This window comes from Calonectris borealis, chromosome 3 (genome assembly GCF_964195595.1).
Source record: "Calonectris borealis chromosome 3, bCalBor7.hap1.2, whole genome shotgun sequence".
Classification (NCBI taxonomy): domain Eukaryota; kingdom Metazoa; phylum Chordata; class Aves; order Procellariiformes; family Procellariidae; genus Calonectris; species Calonectris borealis.
The window spans coordinates 8,480,761-8,505,010 of NC_134314.1; the positions used below are offsets into that span (position 1 = coordinate 8,480,761).

General features: G+C 40.7%; 1 protein-coding gene across 2 annotated transcripts; it reads right to left on the bottom strand.

Annotated features, from left to right (window-relative positions):
• Positions 1-350: 350 nt before the first annotated feature.
• On the bottom strand, positions 351-19,696 carry UBXN2A (UBX domain protein 2A). 2 transcript variants are annotated; one of them, XM_075144961.1, is made up of 7 exons: positions 19,561-19,696; positions 16,163-16,216; positions 14,602-14,737; positions 12,679-12,788; positions 10,938-11,078; positions 5,788-5,952; positions 351-2,947 (listed from the first exon to the last, which is right to left on the bottom strand). In XM_075144961.1, exons 2-7 carry the CDS (start codon positions 16,201-16,203, stop codon positions 2,659-2,661), a joined length of 882 nt encoding a protein of 293 aa, XP_075001062.1. In that variant the 5' UTR covers positions 16,204-16,216; positions 19,561-19,696; the 3' UTR covers positions 351-2,658. The 2 variants fall into 2 exon arrangements, with proteins under 2 accessions (XP_075001062.1, XP_075001063.1); XM_075144962.1 differs by having other exon boundaries at positions 14,644-14,737; positions 19,561-19,669.
• Positions 19,697-24,250: the final 4,554 nt, after the last annotated feature.

Sequence of the window (24,250 nt, forward strand, 5' to 3'; positions counted from 1 at the left end):
CACCCAACATTGTCGTAACACATTAAATCTTTGTCACCTGCACTTGAATGTTTCTTCGCAAAGGAAAAAACTACAGAAAACATTTCCTTTCTTTGTTCTTTTCTAAGATATTTCAATTTTGCTGTAAATTATGTTAATGCACAGGCTTTACTCAAAACAGTGAAGGCTTGTGAAGACACAATGTATAACTGATAGTGTTTGTGTGTTTCACAAACTCAAGCATTGATCAAGCTAGTTTTACTGTTGTTTGACCAAAGCACAATAGCCGTCTACAGCGCTGAGCAAGAGATTAGGCTACAGACACTACAGGTAGCTAATCAGTCTTTACAAACTGACCGAAACCAATTAGATTTAGGAAAGCCCGGTATTCATTCCAAAGATTTTCTCCAAATTAGGAAATTAAGTTATCCAATGACATTTGTTGCCTTTTTTTAAAGGCACTTTCTAGTCTAACATGGGATTACTGCAGTCAGCATCACTCTTGACTTCTTAAAGATTTGCCCTCATTTTGTAATTAAGATCATGATACACTCAAACTGCAAATACACACTCAAGTACACCAAAGCTGTAGCCAGAAACAGCTGATTTCAGTAAAGAACAATACATAGCCAGACAGAATCAAGGTATCCAGTCTCTTAAAATACTGTTAGCAGACATGAATCAATGTTGAAATACTAAATACTTAGTGCTCCTTTCCAAAAACATGATCTTTTGATAACAAGCAAAATGGATTTACCTACCTTAAAATTTGATCCCCCCCCTTCAATTTCAATCAATTTTACACTAATTATTTCTTTGAATTTCTATATTGCAAATGCAGGAGTAGTATACTGCTACTTTGACATGTCATGCACCTTTTAGATAAGAACACTTGAGCTTACAATCAAGAGTGTGTGGTTTTCTAATATTTAGTTTTACATTAAGACAAATTCAAAAGCACTGGTTAATAAAATTCACTGTTCAGGAAGCTCTGCAAACTGAAGGTTGAATCTGTGTCGTAGGTGACCTGTCTCTTCAATTTTACTAGTGGATTTGTCTGCACATTTCTTCTTACTACTAGAGATCTGGTAGGCTTTTCACGTAGCAGGGGAGTCAGTGCTAGAGCAAAGAAAATTTAGTTGTATTATTTGATGCATAAACCTGAATGACACAGTAGCACATCAAGTTTACAGCACTGAAAACAGTTAACTGCATAGTTTTCAGAGATTTGCTTTCCGAATACATTGAATAGATATTTGTGCAGTTGACTTTCATTTCACTGCCCTCAAACATACCAGGAAAGATGCTGAAACAAAACAGTTTTACAACCCTATGGATGTAAATGAAGTAAACCCATCCCTAGTTTGAAGTAACGCGACTTTTAGATAGAATTCAAGTCCCTCCAATTACATCATTTTCTATTTAGACCACCACCAGGAAATCCCAAACCCATCTTTCATTTAACCATGCAAAAGAAGTACAACCCCAACAATCATCCATTTGCGTAGGTAGCACAAACTAGCCAGCACTCATTGAAGGCCCCAGGATAAGTCTTACGTAGAGACTCTAGTTCCGTTCACAAACCCACATGCTACTTAGGAAACACAGTACAAAATATTTAGTCTTTATGTTGATTTCTCCTTTAGCAAAACATGGAATAGTTGGCTACAAATTTTATGCCTTGAGTACAAGAACACCAAAATAAAAGATTTGGATGGAAATGGGGCAGAGGGGGGGAAGAAACCTCAGTTTTCAAATAGGGATTTTCAACATCTTTGAAAACTTGGCAACAACTTGTCTCAATCAGCTGGCCAGTTCGGGACAGAGGCAGATACATCGTACAAAACCAACTGTGTCCCTCTAAGCCACTATTCCTGTATGGTAATCTCCAGAAAAGCTGAAGATTTTGTGTGACAAGGATAAAAGTGGATCTCTGTCCTAATGAGCTAGGTAGTTTAACATCACCCTATCTGTAAGACACCCATAGCAGCACAAGAGGGGCAGAAAACACTTCAACCATTGGTAATAACAATTCCTTCAGAGCTTACTTTGAGGCACTTCATATGCAGTATGCACCAGACTACCTCATTTCTATCTTCTCACACATGCACCTACCACCATGTGAAGACTTGATAGAACATTACACTGCAGATCTTGTGATAAAAGTTAAATCTTGAAGATACTGATATTGAAGATTTTCAAGTTAGTTAGGAGTTCAAATGTGAGCTTCCCGGCAGCATCTATTGCCTAAAAGTTACTGTAAGAAGAATGCAAACTGCAGCAGCTTACACCGTAATGTAAGTGAAACCAATCAGTACAGTTTCACTTTAGTCCAAAGTGCAAAAATAAATACTATTTTTCCTTAAAAGGTGCTATCAGTAGTAATTAAGTCTCGGAGAACTGTTCCACCTAAATATACTCATTAAAGAACTAAGAAGCTTTCTACCTAAGGAAATTCTAAGGATGACCTGTTGTACAGTTACCTCTGCTAGGTTATATAGCCAAGCTCTGACCACCAAAGTTAGCTGAAAATACTTCTGTTATACCAGATGATAGCACAGCACACATTTTGCTCTCTAAGAGCACAGTACGTGAGGATGAGAGTGCATCCAGATATTGCTGGTTACATTTTTGGTTTTGTCTAGTTCCACCTGTATGTAGTTTTTGGCCAATTAAAAGCTAATTTGATCTTGTACTTTTGATAGCGTTTTTTTGCTCATTCTTGAGCTGTCCATTAGGTGTAGCAGCAGTTTTATAGTCATTGTCAGGTGCTTTTATCACTAAGAGTCTGAAAGGTTCGGTTGTTTTCCGGAGTCTCTGAACAACAACAGCATTTTGCAACTTTGCTTCCTCTAGTGTGAGTGTCTCGTCTCGCAGCTCTCGAAACGGCAGCGAAGTAGTCAGTGTGAAGGGAACACTTCCCTCTGATCCTTGATACTTTGTTATGAAGTCTCTGACATGGCTTATTCTGAGAAGAAAAAAAGAAAACTTAGCATTAGAGCACTCCAATCCCAACACAGACCATATGCACAACACACACAGCCACCACAAAAGAAGAATGACACCCCCACTTCATGTAATAGCTGATGGCATAGAAGTGGCGGAATATAGATGGGGTAGTATCCTGAAGTGCCTGATCCACTTGGGAGGCAAGGACCAAGGTTTGGCATGCTCTGAGAGCAGTCCCAAGGGAAAAAGGATGAGTATCTTATTCTGAGCATTCAAATACTTCACTATGGCTCAGATGGTAGTTATACAAGCCTACCATTTCTTAACCAGCTGGTGGAGCTCTTACCTGAGGTTTCTGTAGCCAAGAGCTAGAATAAAGATGCCTCCAGCGTGTGGTACATGTAGCAGAGCCATAATAATAATAAAGGAAAAGGGTTTGCAAAAACTGTCTGGATAGCTTATGAATTAACTAGGTCTAAATATAGTCTCCTTCTACCAAAGCAAGTGCAGCAGTGAATTCATTACAGATTCAAGCTGCCTGTTAATGTGTGAAGAGCCTTGCAACAAGTGAGCAAGACAGAGGTTTTGCTGTGGAAGAATCAGGATTGACCAATTTAATTAGAAAATGAAGATGACAGGATACATCTATACCAGTAAAATAAACGTAGTGTCAATGCCCACTCTCTGATCCTGAGGCCAACTGGTAGACTGGCTACTGGCAAATTATTAATCTCATCCTTCCTCTCCCCCATGCACAGGGTAGCCCATGGGGTTTACTGCCTCCTAGGAATGGCCCATGACCCGAGCTAACATCTGAACCAAGCCTAGGTATTATTTGAGAAAGTGCTAGTTGGCTTGGGGGAAAGCCATCCTAACAGTTTAGCAGCACAGATGACCAAATTTTCATGCCTTAGCCATTCTTACTAGGACAGATATAGCCACCATCTAATCCTGTGCATGCAGGCCTCAATTAAGAGACAGTACTTGGTCTTGTAAGCCTAGAGCCTGAAAAACCTCAAGCAGGAATAAGTTTTTGGTTGGACATTTACAGGTGTCTAAATGCATTCTATCAAAGTTCATTGGGTCCCAAGAGCAACTCGGGCAATTAGCCACCAGTTATCTGCTTTAGGATGAACAAGTTCCTTTCTAGGCTCCCTACCCGATGCTCCAGGGTCACAGTAACTTAGCAACTGCTCAAGAAGGGACACAACTTGATTCAAGACATAGCGATGTGTGCTATTCCTACAGCACTGCTCTGCTAGTTGCTTCACTCTCATGTCTCCTCGATTCCCCATACTGCAGTATAACAATGCTACCTGCACTTTTGCTCCAATGCTGTAACTTCAATCTTTCATCAGTAATCAAGTCATATCTAAAGTAGTGGTTACTGTGGCACATACACATTGTATCTGCAAAAGGGTAAAAGTAATCAACTTACCCAGCACTGCAATATATACGCTACAGGTTATTTACCTATAGTTTAACTAACAAATAGTTGACTTTTCTGCTTCTCCACTGAAAGGAGTGCTATACATGCAATCATAATGTTTAAGGATATGTACTCTAAAAGGATTTCCCCCTATTCCTTATTAGGTCATACACAAATTCTGTATACAGCACAAACATGCTGGTCTTGTGACAAGAGGATATATTATGATGGAATATTCATTGCAAACTACTTCAAAAAAAGCATCACATCAGTAAGGCTGTTGTTCTGCTTATCTCAGACTTTTTTTTTCCCTCCAAAAGCATTTAGCAGCTGTTCAAACTGCTATTTACCATGAAGACAAAAAGCTTCTAAATATACTTAAATGTGTGAAACCTGGAATAATTAAGATATTAAGCCCTCCAATGAGTATTTATAATTAAAATAGCAACTGACCCTTCAGCAGTACATCGCAACAGTGTTTCAGTTCGTACCTCAGGCCACTAACAGGAATAAATTAGTACAAGTTAAAGAAAAGTTACAGTCATTAACTTTCAACTGCTGAGCTTTTTTCCCCGACCAGCCACAAAGACATACACAGTTTATCTTGACAGCATCCTAGGTTCTATTAAATTTATGATCACTTTAAATTGCTTCACAGAGAAGCACAGGCAACATATCCTTTCCCTATGATGTGACTGTATAGTACTGGAGTAATTTCTCAAATTACAAATTTGAGAAAGGTCTCTAAAGACAGTGGTTCCACAATTTAACGTTAAATAGTTAATCCTACTTTCTTAAAGTTCCTGCATATATATGCTGTGTTGACACCTTCTGATGTTATCCCCATTTATAAGCCTCTTTGGGAACTGGAAATTTTACTAATTAAGAATTAAACACATTGGATGCATTCTATTCTGCCCATGTTGACATGCTGGTGATGAACCTCCCCTGCCTCATGCACTGACTCTGGCCCTCCCTAGAGGTTTCTCTGGCTCATCCTCCAGCTCCTAGCTGTGGTGCTGTCTATGCTCAATGACTAGCAGGCTTTTTACCAAGCAGTTTGCTCCAGATGTAGTCACTTTGTGAGACCTGTCATCTTAAAAGCTGTTTCCTTTAGTAACAAGCAATACATACACCTTAACTTCCACTAACCTACAAAGAACTCCTACAGTTTCCTCAGATTTTCATTTATGCTCAGTTATGTGCTGACTATTAACATCAGTTCAGTCCTCTGATGCTCCTCTCTTGTCAGTTAAAAGACTTCTCAAAATCTGAAAGGAGGTTTTCTAGATACAGCTGAACAGCAGTCCAAGGCTAAGTGAACTGAGGAGGTAGATTATGCACAGAAATTAGAGACTTATCACGCGTACAGGCATAGGACAAATAGTTCACAGGCACATACATAATGACAGTGCTAAAACAAATCTTACCTGTGAGAAACATTGAATTTCTGAATTATCCTTTCCCCATCAGCTAACCAGATCTGAATGTTAGTGATAGGCTCCAAATCATTTAAGGGTACTAAAGGCAGGCGTCTTTTGTTGTTAGGTCCTTGATGATCATCTCTTACTTTAGAGATTATCCTTGGAGTAGCGCTGAAAAGAAAAGCCGTATGAGGTTATGCGTTCTGTGTACACATGTAAGCTTGAACCTCCTTCCAGACCTCTGCTTCTGGAGCTTTCTGTCCTGTATCAGGGTGCATTGATGACTTCTTTTTTTAACAAGTATAGGAATACTGATATAAATGTCAGCTTTTTTTTTAGCTGTATGCCAATACTTGATCTTGAAGACTTCAACATGCTAAAGAATTTCAGTTTGCTCATGTTGAACATTTTTACAAGATAGAAGGGAACTTAAATATCAAAGGATTAAATATGAATATGCAGGAGATTAAACATTCTGAAGATTCTTCGTGCATTTTTTTGTACTCTAATCACACAGGTGAAACTTTAAGGGTTTGAGTATTGAATTTGCATACTCAGTGTTAATTTTCACCATAATGCGATTAAAGTAATTCAATTTAACTGAATGTTGTTAGCCTTGATTTAGACCCCAGCATCATCTATTTCAGCATAGAAGCATTACTCATCTATCAGAGAAACTGATTTAATGTGAAAATCCAGGCTTATGCACACAGCACTTGGATTTTGTTTTTTTTTCTAAGGCACTTTCAACAGCTGACCCTACCATAAGGGCAAAGATCCATAAAATGACTTGACAGAATACAGGGACCTCAGTCCAAGTGCATGGTCTTAAAAAAGAAAAAAATTACTGGCAAAAATTTTTATTCTGAAGAAATGTCTAGAGCTTAGTGCTTCTTTCAGGACTAAGCTTGTTCAGCATGTACTGTTTAAGTCATCATAAGGCCTGATCCAATGGGCATATCGTCAGCCCATGTGAGTATAACCAGATGTTTGCTTGCAAAACAATAGCAGTGATTTAAGGAGTTACCATTTCTTCTCTGGGCTCAGCTGTGGTCACTGATTGCATGCACACTTCATGGTGGTTTGCAGAAAAGCTTTCTCTCACAGAAAACTGATGAGTTACTATTTCTTGAGAGAGAAGTCAGTAACCAATGGCCATAGAATAACAGTCTTAACAATACTACATCTGCTTCGTGGACAAACCCCATCATTGCATCCTTATGGTCTTGTATCTGACTTAGTTTAATCCTAAAGCAGAAAAGTCACAGCCAATTTATTATTAAAACAAAGATGGCTAATCACTTAATGTATTCAGGCTAATAAAGTTAGAGTTTTGGGCTCAAGTCCTTCTTAGTTTGAGGTATTTCAAAAACTCTTATTACTCACTGCCTAGTTAAGTGCCCTAACTTCTAGGCTATCAGCCAGTAGAGGCACTTTTTACTTTTTCCATTGAAACTCTGCAAAAAGAATGAGAATCAAGGAATCTCAATCCCAAGTGAGTGATAAGAGATGTTCACTGCAATTGGAGGCAGATGAGAGGCACAGAATTGACTGGTTCACATTACACAGAAATCAGCTGGGGCACAAGAACTTGGCACCAACAGATTCCAAGAGGCACATCTGTAAGAGGCACATCTGTAAAACATTCTGGTACTCCAAGTACAGGTGACTTACTATCACCCACCTGCCTCCACTGATTTACTTGTCCCACACTCAGCTTCTGTTCATGCTTGACCTCAATACAAAATAAACCTAATTGCCCTCCAGATCTGGTAAAGACAACTTGAGCACCAGCAAGATAATGTTAAACAGTCTTGGGAGCAGAGCAAAAAAAAAGTTCAAGTCATACTTCAGTTCAGCAATGATCAGCTTTCGCCGTCTACTCGATCAGTGGTATTCAGTTCCAGATTCAGACACTGAAGTATAAGCACTCATGCGTGAGCTAGCTGTCTCCAGTACAGCGGACGCTGGAGAGGTATCAACCATGCCAGGCCTCTGGTTTAGCCTGGGCTGAACTGCATTTTAGCCCATCAGTCACAGTTGTAGTTCAGACAACTGTCTCAAACAGATACAGATTTTGGTGTCATTCTCAAACTGACTTCCCTCATGGTCACATCTCAGAATTTGTGATAGGCACTGGAGATGATTCTTTCAATAGCAAGTATGTGTGAAACTGAAGCCGACACGTTAAGCTAAGCTGCAAGAGAAAGTTAGAGGATCTATATTCACCAAGATTTAAAGCATTTCTATACTTAATAACTTTGCTCTTGTAGAATTGACACATAAAGCCATCTAGTGGTGGGAGCTTTGACTAAAGCCACAAATCAAGAATCTAAGTCTCTTACTAGCCTGATATCAAAGTATTATCACCCCTTTTAAAGGCTTATTCCTTTTATAAGATTATCAAAAGAAGATGTAAACTAAAGATCGAAGAGACATAAGAGCCTCCTGTCAATTTTCTGAAAAGAAAAAGCCCAAGAGTTAAGTATCATGCCTTACTCTGACTAATGGTTAAGAAGCTTGACACACAATGTTTTACCCTAATGAGTTTATAGAGCAAGTCCACTTTGCTACAAGGGATTTCAGTCAATAGTTTAATTAACATGCTTCTGAGGCAGTCTTTAAAATGCACTGATAAGCTTAATAGAAAAGTGTGGTTGCAAATCTTGTTATAGTCCCAAACTATTAAATGCAGCTGAATGATGGTAGATAAAACAGAATCTATCCATTAGTTATACAGGTTCATAAGGTATATTGGAAAAGTCTGGTAAGTCTCATTTGTTTCTCCTGTATAATAAAAAGGGAGAGTATCAAGCTCATCTGAGTTATATCAACAAACACATAATTTCTAGTTCCTCTATTTTTCCTCCAAACAAGTGTTTTAATGAGCCAGTCAACAGACCGATTCATAATGATTCATCCACCACATAATCCATCCATCTGGGAACACTGGCAGAAAATCTACAGACCATTAAAAAAAATGTTTATTTGATAAGCAGAAGTTTAGCTAGGTCATAAGCTGAAGTAAACTCTTCTGTCATTTGCCTCTCTCATCTCTGATTAAGCACACAAATGCAACTGTGGAAAGGGAGTTCTATAGCTTAAAACTTGTTACAGGTCTCTGACAGCACTACTATTTTGCCACAAAGCTTTTCTGCTGAAAGAGTATCATACACATGCAATGGACATTTATTAACATCAGGAAGTGAGCATTAGTTTATGGAGTAAGAGCACTTAGGGCTCAGGTTTCCAACATCAGCAAAAATATTTACTCATCTTTAAAGAAAAAGGCTCCGATAGCATAGCACTGAATAGACCAGCAAGAGTAGGGGAAAAAAAAAAAAGGCATTTTATCCAGTCCATAAAGAAAAAAAATGCTGAGCAAGTTATAGGATGTCTCAGTATACAACACCAGTCAACCGAAATTCACAGAATAACATGTTTCCAGAACTTAACTCACCTATTGGGAAGATCATTACCTGCTGTAAGCATGACAGAGCACGACAAGCAACTGAACAACCTACCATTTAGCACTGGTTAGCAGCAGAAACTGAGCACACTGAAGATCTTTTTGCTTTTGCTATATACAGGTCTACTTGTAGATAAAATAAGGTTAAGTTCTTGACCCTCGTTTGCTCAGGACTTCAGTGCTACCAAAAGCAAATCTTGCAGCATCTCATCCATCTCTCAAGGGAAGATTTTCCCTATTGACCATATCTACTCAAGCATGTAGCAACTGAATGGACTGTGCTACAGAAACAGATGAAACTGATAAAACAGATACTTGCTTCTCTGAGGCAGCCTGGAACCACTCATCCTTTACTGTTATTAGTCTCTTACTCTGCACATTATTATCTTCTTCCCCTGCCTCATCTGTTCCTACCCAGGTCACACTTTCTCTCAGCACAAGCACTGGGCCTTAGCAGCAAGCCTTTTCCACTTCATCAAAACAAGCTGTTCACCTAAGGTTTCACCACAGTCTACTAACCCCAGTCGGCAGCTCGCTAAGCAGTCCCACCTGTGAAGGCTTCCTGTAGGCTCCTGGTCACTGAATGTGTTCTGTTCCCTAGGCTGAAGTCTGCTTTTATAGGCACGTAAGACTTGTACAACAGGGATATGTGAAGCAGATAATTTGGCTGGAGTAAGCAAAAGTCATAGGGATCAAATACATGAACTCCTGGCCTGCCTCTCTACAACAGCCTTCCAAAGTACAGTACTGTTTGGTTTTAAATCAAGTCCAGTTTTAGCATTGGCATTAGTGGCTGACACTCTGCAACCACAAGAGACTCATGGAGTAAAGGAAAGAGGATCACTGTAACACGCTAAAATGTCTTACTGCAATAAATGCATAGTTAAATACTGAAGAATTTTAAGAGAATGCAAAATAACCTCTTACTTCTTCATTTCCCTTTATGGGATTGTCATACTCCCCTCTTCTCACACGAAGTATTGCACGTACAGCTTTAAAAGAGATTCTTTCCCCTTAAATCACACAATAGAAGTGACAGCCTTCCAGCTAGAAACAGTTCTGCTAATATTGAGACCTTGAACAAAGCAAGCCAATAGCATCCTGGCTGTATTAACAGGAACACAGCCAGTAGATTGTGGGAGCCAATTAGCAGCACTCATTAGACACACCTAAATACTGCATTCAGATTTGGTACCAAAATAAAAGAAAGATGTTGATAAACTGCAGCAAGTTCCACGGAGGGCCACCAAGATGGCCACAGGCTGGAGCAGTTGCCCTGTAAGGAGAGGGGCTTGTTCAGCCTGTGGAAGAGATGGTGTTGGGGGGGACACCTAACAGCAGCCTGCCAGGATCTACAGGAGGTCATCAGTAGGAGGGAGCCAGGCTCTTCATGGTAGACATAAATTGAAACAAGCGACTTTCAGACTGGATATAAGGAAAAATTTCTTTCCCATGAGGATAGTCCAGCACTAAAGCAGGCTGTGCGGCTTCCACTCTTGCAGGATTTCAAGGCCCAACTGGATAAAAGCCTGAGCAACCTCATCTGTCCCCATAGCTGACCCTGCTTTGAGCAGGAGCTTGGATTAGAGGACTCCAGAGGTCACTTCCAACCTGATTTACAAGATCCTTTACCATAGGTATAGTAACCCTTCAGTTACTCAATCACAGATCACATCAGACTACTCACCTTCCTAATCTGTAACCGTGTCCAGAAAAGGGATGAAACATTGGCTTTTTTGATGACAAATATACCTTATCTTTTTTATCTTCCACTTTCACATCTACCTCCTCCTTATCAAAAACTTCTTGTAGCTCAAAAGGCAGTTCCCTTAAGAAAAAAAACCAAACATGTCAGAAAAATAACTACTATACTGTTTTCAATATACAAAATAGATTAATGATTAATACCTGTTATATGTTTATCCTTTCAAGGATGATGCTTTAAAAAAACCAAAATTTCACAAGTATTTACTAAGAGTTACGTTAAGTGCATGACATACAAACAAATCCAAGTTCCTAAACTGCAAATTAACTAGAAAGTGAACAATTAAAAAGAGACATTATTATGCAAGTTGTTGAATGATGTTCAGATTTACTCAGCAGTTACCACTCTAAAGCACATGATGTGAAGGAAGTTCAGTATTGCCATACATTGCTGCAGAAGGTTCAATTATTTTAGCCCCATAGTAAAACAAGAAGGAAAAAAAAGACAATTGGCTTTTAAAGAGAAAGAACTGAGTTAGACACAATGTGTTTAATTACAAATAAACACAAATCTCAGCTTTTAAAAATTACATCATCACTAATAGCTACACTCTTTAGTGCAGTAACATCACTTCGGTAATGCTTTACTTGCATTAAGCAGAACACAACAATGCCTTTGTCTATGAGCTCTGATGCAGATACTACATTTTCGGGTGGTGGGGCTCAGCTGGCACAGGAGCTGTACTAAGTGCTTCTCTACCATCAACGATTATGTAGGAACCATCTTGTAATTAGCATCTTCACAAACAAAAGGAAGAAAGGTGGCAAACTTTTGATGCATGCACACAAAGAAAGCAAAGTGCTTTAAACGATGCAGTTAATTGCTATTACAACTAACACAGGTGACAGCCATAGAGGAGAAATGTAGTGTAAAATTAGTATTTTTGATGGCCTAGCAAAGTATGGAAAAGAAAAAATACAATGTCTTAGTAATTTCACATACTTGAAAAGGAGTTATTAAATTATATTCTCCATAAAATTATATTCTCCTCTCCATTTGTATGGGGTGAGGAAACAGACTACAAATTAAAGGCTCAAAATTACATTGGTTTGTATGGTCAACCTGCTTTTTTAAGGCAACACTGCAAACACTAGCAGAAATCAGGATAGCATGCTAATTTTTAACAGGGGGATAAAAGTAAGATTGCTATATACACACAAATGACTGAAATCACAAGTTTGTATAAGGAAAAATGTCTGAAATTTAAGATTGATCAGAGTTTCTTGACATTACATGGAGCAACTGTGCCCATTTAAGGCTGTTCATCAATAAAACAAAAACAAAGACCATAAAAACAGAAATGCTCAACGACTTGTGCCTTAAGTTCATTAGTCAAAGTACCATTTGATCAGTAGCTCTCACTGGGCACTTTGATTTATTCTTTATTTCATTCTGCACCTGCTGTGCCCCCTACCAACACTCACTTTTATCTATTTCATCAGCAACTGTATGACTACTGCAACTGAAAGCTATATTAAATCTGTTGATGTTAAAACAGCCATTAGCACTGCAGGTACTGAGACAGGCAGTGGCCTACGCTCCCACAGGGATACTGCAGTGCAGCAAAGCCAAGCAGCTATGTAAAAAAATGTATAGAGCATAAGCTAAGTGCTATCCAAAGCACATCAACTCAGGCTCATTAAGAACACAGAACTCAACTTACCCTTTCTTAACGGAGTCCAAGAACTGCTGGTTTGCAACATCAGTGTAGCTCCTAAGTTCACCGTCATTTACTGTAAACCCATTTTTCCAAAGTTTAATGATTACATCAACCTATAAAGTAATTACAATTCTCATTATAACACCGATGTAAAACCAGTTTGGTATACCCACAGTACACTATGATTGTAAATCATCCACTGCATGGACTAAAAATGCCGAGAGAAGGCTCACTATAATCTGTTTCAGCCCTGTGCCAACAGGCAGAGCAACTGCAAGGCATAAGTGACATTTCTAAGTATCTTGTGTCAATCAGGGTTAGAAATAAACCTTCCCCCAATCATTTTGCTTTCCTAGGTCAAGAACACTCCTTCAATTCAGCAGGAAAAAAAGAGCTGGAAGATCCCAGCCAGCTGCAACTCTTCAAGAGCTAATCTGAGAGCACACATGCCTGGTGTTGGAACACCAACTACCAGAATAGTCCAGCTGGGGATTTATTAGGGTAAAGCCTTGTTCTGATCATTCAGGAGGATTTTCTGAAAGTAAGGCATTGAGATAATGCATGCAGAAGCCTTTCACTCAGGAAATGCAGCAAGCATCAGAAAATTTACTTTCAGACAGTCATACATTTATGTTACCCCTGAATTCCTGGGTATATTCAAAACCCTGGTGTTAGGGGAATGAAAAAATAAATTCTCAGTAATTCAATAACTTTGCCAGAGAACATTCACTACTTCAACTTGTAGCCTTCACACTGTTCACTGAGATCTCTCCAACTTTAACATGGATATATTTGGGATTGCATTTTCGTATTTATGCATCATGTCATTTAAGGAAGAATTTGATCATCCAGGTCTGATCCCTGAAATAATGTTGCCTTGACAGATACTTGGCCATATGTAAGGTATATGAAGCATGTACAAATGCAGAATCCACCTCAGCTGGAAATTAGTTTGAACTAGGCTTGATAGTACTTGACAATTTTCTCTCTTTTCTTTTTTCTTTTTTTTTTCTTTTTTTTTTCGTTTTTTTTCAGTTTGACTTGTTAGAAGATGATTGCTACATAAATACACAGCGTGTACAAACTGCTGAATGAAATTCCTTCTCTTTTGGTTGGGTATTCTGTCAAAAAGGTACATAGCACTCAGCAAGACTAGACTCCTTTAAAAAGTCTTGCGTCTCATGGCATCAATGCATAATGGAAGGAGTTCTCATCACGGGAAGGTTCCTCTACAGTGAATCAGTATGCAAGTTTAACATGGTCTAATTATACCACGCTAACTTCCCATTTAGACATTGATACAAGTACTGCCATGGAACACTATTTCAGAACTGCAATTTAAGGTATTGCTCCTGACACTCTCTTTCTCCCAAGCTCAGTTGGGGATCCATGAACATAATTTCCAGTAATGCCCACTTCAAATTTCTTCTTGACATCTTTGTTCTACATGGCCTTTCCTCCAGTCCCTTACCAGTCTTTGGGGAGTAACAGAAAAATATGAAAAGGACAGAATCACTGAGATGGAAACCCATACTAAGCATCCCACTACTACCACAACTATACAAATGAAAAAAATTTGAGCTATGCCTCTGCCTAAAAAAGCTACAACTCTTTAAACAACTTCTTATGTAATAGTAGTTGTCATTCCTTGCACCTCATGATCAGCGCACTCTCCTTACTAATAAAGCAGAAGTGCATTAGCCAATGCCAGCGTTAAAACCACTATAAAACAGTAAGAGCCAGAAGCATAGAAGCACAGGCCTGGTTGACTAAGAGATGGGAGACTGTTCCTACTGCTGTCTGAATTCTGTGTGCATTTATTTACAGATGCGCTGGATAAGACTGCTGGACTTCTTGCATTTGTTCTCCAGAGCACTCCTGGAGTGCTATTATGTTAAACATGAGTATTTTTTCTTCACTGCCTACCTGGTTTTTGACTGTAGTTGGGGGCATACATATAGCACCAACCTTCTGAGCTTCTTCAAAAAGGTTATCTACAAAGTAGTCACAGTTTTGTTCTGTACCATGCAAAATCTGATCATTGGTTCCTGATTTACACATCCTGCAGAACAAAGACATAAGTAAAAATGATGCCTCAGAGAACACATTAGAAGATAGTTACCCCAGAAGTTCAGTACTAAGAGGTGTAAAAGGCATGCTTCCCTGCACCCAGCTTACTTGGTTGTTACAAAACATTAGGTCAACTTTGCATTGTGCCTTTTCTAGAAACTTCTTACGAATCTCGAACGGCTACTATTTGCACTTCAGAAGCACAAGTTAAAGAATGACAACAGAAAAGGTGAATTCATCTATGCAGAAGCTTCTAAACTTGGTATCAGAGCAAGGAATGCAAGTTAGATGATTCCTACTTCTAATTCAGACCATCAAACATTTAACTGCACGCCAGTGATATAGGCTTGGGTGACTTCCTTTACCGTAAGTTTTAAAAACCACATACAAGAAAATTGCTCTAGGATTTACTCCCCCACGCCCACTTGAACCTCCCCATTCCCAGCACCATCACAGAACCGCCATTACTGTCTTTGAAAGTACGCTACAGAAACTCAAGAACGAGTGACTCAACACCACTTGAGCACACTGAAGAAATACAATAGAAGACTTCAATACTGTGGAGACTGCCAGAGTATTAAAAAAGACGCATCAACCACATCTTTGTATAGAACATTGTATATGCGACAGCTGGTTTTGTTAGATTTTCACCAATCAAAATGCAGAAATATGCAACCTGAATGAATTATCATCTTTCAGTTTAGGTTCTTTGCACAGTATGAGGACTATGCAGCTTTTGGTAAACATTGCAGGAGTTATTCCTATTGGAGATTTAGAAAAAATCTATTTTAAGCAATTCAGAAAAAAAAAAATCCCAGCTCTTGAAAAATATCCCGTTTTACATAAAACTCTGCATTGAATTCAAGAGGAGCAATGCTTACTTGAATGGTAATTAGATACATTTGCATAAAAAGGAATTGTTTGCAGTGCATCTATGCAACACTATGAATCCCTACAGATTAACATCTTTAAACAAAAGAAAAACTCAACAACATTAAAGAAGACATTTCAAAAGTATGCTGTCCCCATTTTAGTTTTCTAATAGAACAAAAGAAACTTGAAGCATTAATCTAGGTATTCACTATGCCTTACCTCAGAAACATAACTGGAAAACCAAACACGTCCATATCAAATATAGAGATGCACAGTGAGTTAGCAATTTGTAAGTCTGCCTTTCTATTTTAAATAAAAATATTTATGCAGCTTCTTGCATCTAGGAAACCTTCCAGCTATGCGAAAAATCTTTTAGCAAAACAATATTTTTTTTTTAAAACTTCAGTATATGTGTAGCAGGTGGATCAGAAAAAAAAATTTAAAATTTTAAAATTTAACATAAAGTTTGACAAGTCATGACAGGACACATAAACAGCAATAGGAAAGGAAGAGGAAAAAGGGGGAGGGGAGAACTGGCACCTACCATTCTTTCTTCACAGTTTTGATATTGTCCATGTCTCTCATTCTGGTGCTTCACCTAATTATGAAAAGATGATGGTTAAAAAAAAAACCAAACCAAACAAACAATCAGACAAAATGCCCAGCACACTTTGCCTCCTTTTGTAGCTGAAACACTCTTTATAGTTTCTCCTGTGTTGATAGTACATTTAACCAGAAACCTCAACCTCCCCCCCACCAAGTCTCCAGATGGTTCTTTGTTTTCCTGCAGTTTCTAATTTAATGACACACGAACCATGCATTGGTTTCAGACGTTCAAAAAGGAAGATTACTTTTTCATAAATGTACAAAATAAATTCCACAATAATCATGTGAATTGAAAATACATGCCCATACTTATGCTAAGTGAGGAAAAAAAAAATCACATTCCTTTTCTGAGCAGCATGATTTAAACTACCCTGATTTTTCACAACACTGAGGCAGTTGCAGAAAAACTGCACTGCCACTGCAGGCATTCTAATGACCTTCACCTTAATAGTGTGCATTATCAAAAGGTGCAAGATTTGTCAGGTTCCTCTTCCTACTACACCTCAACATATTGGTGCAGCATCCTAGAAACTGTGAATTATCATTCCTGGTCTACCATTTAGCTGGAAAGAAAATCCTGGATTTGCAAGTACTAAATATACTACAGGATTAGTCTGTCGAGTCAGAAGAAACAAAGAATGCCATACCGATCTCATTACACTCACTTCTGAACTCTCTGAAAAAAGTTATAGAGCCACAAAAAGCCAGAGACTGCCAAAAACACTCTTAAAAAAAAAGAAAATCACCCTAAAGTTAGACAAGCCCCCAGGAGAACAGAAATTTTAAGTTGCAACTGTGTTTAAAGAGTTATTCCTGAAGACCGCTGGGTACAGATTACACAGATGATGTTCTGCTCCTGGCAGGTTTGGGACTAAGTCATGATACTGTGCATGGTTTTTAGAAAGTGTCAAACTAAGCAGTGACAGCCATCATACTCCTGAAAAAGTAGTATGCACAGCAAGACTAAAATAAATTTTAAGTGGCCTTGACATTTAATTTAACAAGATGGAGAGGTTAGGGGGAAACAACATTCACTGCAGCACTAACAAAAAAAACTCCATTCAGTTATTCAGTACTAGTTCGTGTTCCTCAGGAGGTTGATATCAGTATTCTTTCATCTTGAAAGTTAAATCCTTGTGAGACATGTTCTGTCTAAATGTATATAAGCCTTCAGAAAACCCCCATAACGACCAAAAAGATTCAGTCAATATGTCCATAACAGGTTTTAAAGTTTAGGCAGCCTTCAATTTAACTGATGCTATTATGCATTAGGTCAAAACATTATACTTGGCACACCTTTGACATGTCACACAAGATGTGGTACAGTCTTTTTTTTTTTCCCCCACAAATGTTCTGCCAGAGCATGATATGTATCGGGCAAGCCTGTGCTGGTACATTACGACCTTATAAACATATCTGATCACTGTACTTGGAACTTTGTACCTCCACTGGGAAAAAATGAACTTTCAGTATCAAGTAAGTATAGTGAATTTAAGAGTGCTTAAAAAATACAATTTTTCAAACTTCTCCCAAATTAAGTTTTAACACACTTTAGCACAAAGCAATTTTTTGTTTTGCGTTAATGCACTTATCTTCTAACCTTTCATTACTCAATAGACTACTCCCCAAAGCAACAAGAGCCACCTCCAGCCATCTGCTTTTGTTGATTCTCTGTGACTTGTCATCAGAGCTGTTAAAAAGAGACAGACCCAATGAAGCAGCTCTTCAAATTAATTCTTTTGCTACATTAGGCTGGCCTCAAATGTGCATGAATAGTATTCAAAACTGGTCAGCTGTGAAAGTCGCTGTTCCTTCTAAAGTACAACAGCAATTACACTTAGAAGAAATGTTTGTGTTAATATATCAAAATAAAGAAATCAGCCTATACAGCATATTGATGCTTATTATGACCAAAAAGCCATTAGGAGATAGCGATCAGACTGCACTGCAAGCAGTTTAGCTCAGCAAGCCAACCCAGCTAGCACAATCAACCTCTCCCGTCAACTTCCGACAGACATCCCTAGATGTCACGTAAAACATTAAGAGCTGTGGTACACATTTTTTGTGTCTGTGATAAAAAATAGCACAGAACTGAACTTCCACCTCTGGAAACTTAAAAAAAGGAAGAAGCTGAACCTGCCAGCAGCCCACCACAGCTACATCTGTTAATTGTGATAGGATACTCCTGGCCTTTCCTGGCACAGATCAGCTTCTCCCGCCTCAAGGGCTCTCTACCCCCCCCAGGCTCCATCCCTGTGACCGGCTCCACGGGGGACAGGCCGCTTACCCAGCGCTGGCCTTTCACTGCCAGGCCTTTGAAACCAGCAGCTCTCACCTACACGGTTACTAGACACACTAGTTTCGGCAGATATTTTTGTGCTCAATATTGTTGAGCCCACACATCCAGTTATTTTAATGCAAGAAAAACAAAACAGAAACTACCTTTGATGCTTTCTTTGCTCTGAAGGACAGAAATATTCAAGCAAGCACATAGAGCCCCCTCTTCCCCACGAAAGCCTCTCTTACTAACTTTGGCAGAAAGTAAACTTCTCAACTTGAAAACTGTTTACAGTAGAGTGCAGTCTATCACCACATGGAAATTATGACCGAAAACCGCACTGTACCATGTGACAAAGAAACAAGCAGCTACAGAAAAATGGCAAGTGCAAATTAAAAGCAAGATGAGCATCAAACCTAATGGCCTGAACGTGACTGATATGCTCAGGTAAAAATCACAGCATAAACGATTCCTCTCCAGCTGGCTAGAAGGGCTGTGCATTTTGGAAAGAAACCTGCCCCCCCCGGGCTGCCAGCACCTGAGCCCATCTGCGCTCCCGATACACGAGCTGGGCTCTGCCCGCGTAGCGCAGCGGCACACGCAGCAGACGCTCCGCGCCTCCTGCCAAAACCGTTGCCCAAAATACGCGCTGCCTGAGCGGCAGCCCACGCCATGCCCCCGACGCGGAGGGTAGCCAGTGAGGTATTTTTAGAGACGATGAGACAATAACGTGGCAGCACGCGGAGAAGTAACACTCCGCGGTGCCCGCGAAAGGGGCCTGGCTGGGCCGGGCCGGGCCGGGCCACGACCCTCCCGCCCTGCCCGCGCCGAGGGATGCCTCACGCTGACGCCTCGCTCCACGCAGGACGGGACCGAGGGCCGCCGGCAGAGCGGGGCGGAGCGGGGCGAAGCGGCCAGGCGGAGGCAGCGGGAAGGCTCAGTCCGCCGCCCCCCCTGGAGACGGCCCCAGGCAAAGTTCACGCCCCAGTCGGAGCTGAGGGAGCGCCGGCTCGGCGGAAGGCGCTCCCCCGGCCCGGCCTCTCCCCGCAGCAACTCACCCGGCCGCCGCCGCAGCGCCGGCAGCGCGCAGCCCGGCACCGGCCTCCCCGCCGCGCCAACTCCTCAGTGTCCCGCGCCCCACCACGCACGCGCGGCCGCCAACGGCCGGGGCACCCGCTGCCCCCGCCAGGACCGGGCGAGGCGGGGGCGGGCGCAGGAGCTCCGCCCCCGCCACCCGAGGGGCGGGGCTTCGGCCGCCATGTCGGGGCGGGGGGAGAGCGGGGGCCAGCAGTGCCCCGTCGCCAGTGGAGATGCAGCTTCCCCGGAGACTGCCCTGCCCTGCCCTGCCCTGCCCTGCCGGGGAGAGGCAAGCGGTGGCGGGACTTGCGTTCCGGTGCTTCCCGCCCGAACGAGCCGGGCCCGCTCGCACCACTGCGGCTCGTCCTCTGAGGGCAGGGGGCGAAATGCCGGGGCAGGGACCGGGTGCAGTGCCGCAGCTGCTGTCGCCCTTTGAGGGGGCGATAAACCTCGATCTGCGGGGCCAGCGTGTTTTACTGCAAAGGCAGATTTCTCCTCCTGACTGAAGAACAAAAGAGACAGTTCATGTGGCTGCATGCGCACGGGCAAGGCACAAAAAGCGGCATTCAGCGAGCGCCCACAATAGCGGAGAATGGGCCCAGTGTCTCGGCCAGACGGCTGCGCCCACACCTCCGCTCCGGCCCAGCCGGGCTGCGCTCGCAGCACCGACGTGGAGCTGCCCCCGGCTCTTTGTCTTTCCAGCCCCGCGCAGACTGAACGCTTTGGAGATGAGGAATGCCTCATCGCGCTGGCAGGCTAATTAAGGGCCAGTGTTGACATATTTGCAAAGGAGCTCTGCCGAGAGGCCGCGCACCGAGTACAAGAGAGCGGGGTGGTGGTTGGAAAGCAGAGCCCCCGAGCTCCCGGGGGTCCGTTAGAAAACGGGAGGGGATCCTCAGGGAGGCAAAGAGCGTTCAGCCGAGTCTCGCTGCTCCGTGCCGAGCTGCGATGCGCGGTGCCGGGCCCTTGCAGAAGTCGCGCTCCTCGGGACGGTGGTTCCAGGAGCTATCCAAAGCAAACACCCCGGCGGAGCAGCCAGCAGAGCGGAGCGAAAGCTGATTCCCTGCAATTCACAGCTTGCACCTGCACGCTTTTTAATAAGTTGTTGGGTTTTTTTCCCCCAATAATTAGCGATGCAGTGTAAAACATTTAGAATTAACCTAAATTGAACAGCCACAACTAGCTAATTCACATTAATTAATGGGAAATCCACTGCGAATTTACAAGTGCGATCAAAGATAATTCTAAAAGCGAAGGTAATACTTCATTGAATGTCGTCTTCATGTGGGACCTGTTTCTGCAATCCCTTAATCATAACAATTAAAATCACATTCTCAAAAACATTGAAATAAGATGCTTAGTCTCAGAGTCCAGTGAAGGTGAGTAAAAGAGGTAAAATCTGACCCGTGACAGTGATAATTTCTTCCTCTTTGTAATGTACATCACAATGCACTAAACCTTTTGAAGGCAGTTTGGATGAATCGTTAAGTTTTAACTGGATGAGATCTAATTACTGCTCTTGCCTATGAATCTTCAGGGAAAACAGTAAATAAATTTGCCTTTTGTTTTGGTGTAACACACATGGAGTCTTATCTTTCAAAATACAGATTTCTGAGATTCTATTCTTCCTAGTTTTGTTTAATGTTTTAAATAACTTCAAAATTTTTGGATAGAAGGCACTTGTTTTTTACAAGTGTTACTTCTTGATTCTATTAAGTGAGTTTTTTAAAATATATACACACACACACAAATTTTCACAGGAATATCATACCACTGTTGAAAAACTTAAGTAATTTGCAAAGCTCTAGGTAAAACTTCAGAAGGTTGTTCTGCTGAACTGTGCTGAACTGTTTCATATTTCTTTCAATATTTCAATTTGCAAGTACGTTGGCTCCATTTCGTTAAATACAGAAGTTCAGTAATATGCTTAACCCTTGCTTGAGGGCCCTTTCTGCAAAAATTTTATAGACCCAAAGGTAAGCACGGAAAGAGGCAAGATTGGACTTACCTGGTGTAATGATGCAGGCTTCCCAACTGCAATCACAGATCGATTTAGAAGATTAGGCCTATTACTGGAAATCAGACTACAGCTGGAGACATGCTGACCTACTACAATAGGAATCGGTGTTCCAGTGAATTTAGTGGTTCCTTAAAAGCTCTTCTAAGTACAGCTGTTCTCCCTCAGGACTGAAACTATGACAAAGCATAGGAGTAAGAAAAATCTTAAGGAAGATATTATTGTGTCTTCAACTCCAGTATATTGTAAAAAAATCAGTTTTTCTTAAAAATTTTCTGGAAATTTTCAAGTTAGAGTGTTGTTACAATCAAGATGTCACTACAATCCTTTTAGACTCTGTGCATTTCATACAGCTTATTCTCTGTCAAGAAATAGTACATGAGATGAACAGAAGCAAATGGTCCTTTTCTTACTGTGTGGTGAATAGAAGCAAAACAGCCCAGACTGAGTTCGCTGAAAAAACTCTAACAGGGTATTCATGAGATGAATGCAACCATCTCATGCCCCCTTTGTCAAGAGAGATCAGATGCACTGGTGTGGAAGACGGTAACAACCCCTGCACTTGTTTTATAATGTAGGAGTGAATCTCAATGTTGGCAAAGTAAAGCAGTGTTTTAGCTGTCACCACCCATCCCGTCAAGGTCACAGACGAACCAGTGCACATAGTGTATCTAAAAACAAGCAGAAAATTCATTTTGAAGAGATATTTTTAAACCATATATTTAACAAGGTTAACCCATGCCAGAGGAAACCATCAGCTACCTATAATTAAACATCAACACATCAGCTATATTGATTGACCTTAACTTGAGATGGCAGTTGTTGCCTGAAGCCTTTGTAAGTGTATGCGTACAGAGCTGGGACAAAATGGGAGGGAAAAGGGGCTGTAAAATAGAACAGAATCTGGTTATTCTGTACTTGGCAATTCCATTGACAAAGACAGCACGTTCCTCCGCACAGTGTCCTTTTCCCACATGCTCCTTGCAGGAATGTTAAACCTTGTAGGATGCCACACAGGGAGAAATAGCTTAAGGAACCGATGTTTCTGGAAAGTTAGCTGTGCAATGGAAAAGTGAGTCATTGTTTTATGGGAGATGTTGGGTGAATCAGCATTCATGAAGAGGGTGTTACCCGCATGCAATGAAAGGAGTATCCACACATGCTGCTGGACGCTTGGACTGTAAATCCACAAGAAAAGTGAATATAGCTTCAATTTTGAAAGTAGCGTGGAATGCATAAAACCATGAAAAATTCAAGACAGCCTGAGCAACTGTTTGTACCAGATAACACACATTTGGAAATAACATACAATGTGAATTCTCAAAGACACTCTTAAGTGAAATTGCTATCATAATATGGTAGTGTAGTTTATGAGATCGTTCTTGGATGCGTAACAAGAAAATATACTTCTAAAGCTAAGATTGTGTTTGAGGACTAGGGAGATTTATGAGCAAATAATGTTTCTGATGGACTTCCCATGTGACCATGCAGCCACACTGCATTCGTATGCTCCTAAAGCTTATCTACAAACGTGTTAATAAATGCCTATTTTTATTGTAAGCATTTTAGGACAGAGTCTGTTTTTTACTACAAGCTATACATCACCCACCATAGTAATAGGCTGGCGGTACTACTTTCATATGATTAATGATCATAAACACCAAAGTGAGATGATTTGCTACTTTTGTCCAAGATGGAAGCAATTTACAGCCTGAATGATAGTGAAAAACAGATCCTGCAGATTCCTGGCTTAGAATATGATCAGCCTGTGAGTTTCATACAATTATTAGTATTAGAAAAACTATCTACTGTAACCTTAGCTCAACGGAGAAAATGTTATGGAAGCTAATGGCTAGATGTGATGGGAAGATAATTTTGAAATATTAGGAGGTAAGCCTTACCACTCCCATTTAATGTCATCTAAGAAATCTACTCTCTGATCCCATTTCAAGTTGCACTGATGTTATATATTGTAGTGTGGAAAACAATCTTCAGGTAGCTGTGTTGATAACAGGACTGAACATTAACTATTTAATTCTAAAACATAATTATTACACATTTTGAAATGATAATGGTAGTTGTCAAATAATGGGCCATCTTTAATAACATTGCAAAATGCTTGCAGTGTGAGTGACTGTATCACCTTATGTGTTCAAGTTCAAGGTAGTACCAATCCTGACTATTGGACACTGCTTGTTTGGTGTTTCCTAATTTATATCCCATGGGCATATCTCTGTAATGGACAATCTCAAAGGAGAAACCACACAATCTTAATTTCTTAAGATCCCCTCAGGAAAGGACTTTTAGGGTAGGTTTACCTAAGCAAGATCTCTTGTGAATCTTTTTTTATTTCGAGATTCAGCTGAAACCAGGATGAGTTGACAGCATGACAGAGAGGAGCACAGGAGAGCTTATAAATAGAGTCCTGAAAAGATGATTTGATTTCCATTCTTTGGAATGTTACAGCTATTCAGAGATATTGCAAAGTAATCTCTGGTAAATTGCCCATGATTGAAGCAAATGGTAACTCACTGAATAGAGCCCTCTGGTCCTTACTAGGCTGAAACTCTCTATAAAAGTTCTGAATAAGGGATGAAGGACTTTTTCTTTTGTTGTAACGCGTTCCTCATTTCCTTGTAAAATAGGGACAGGTG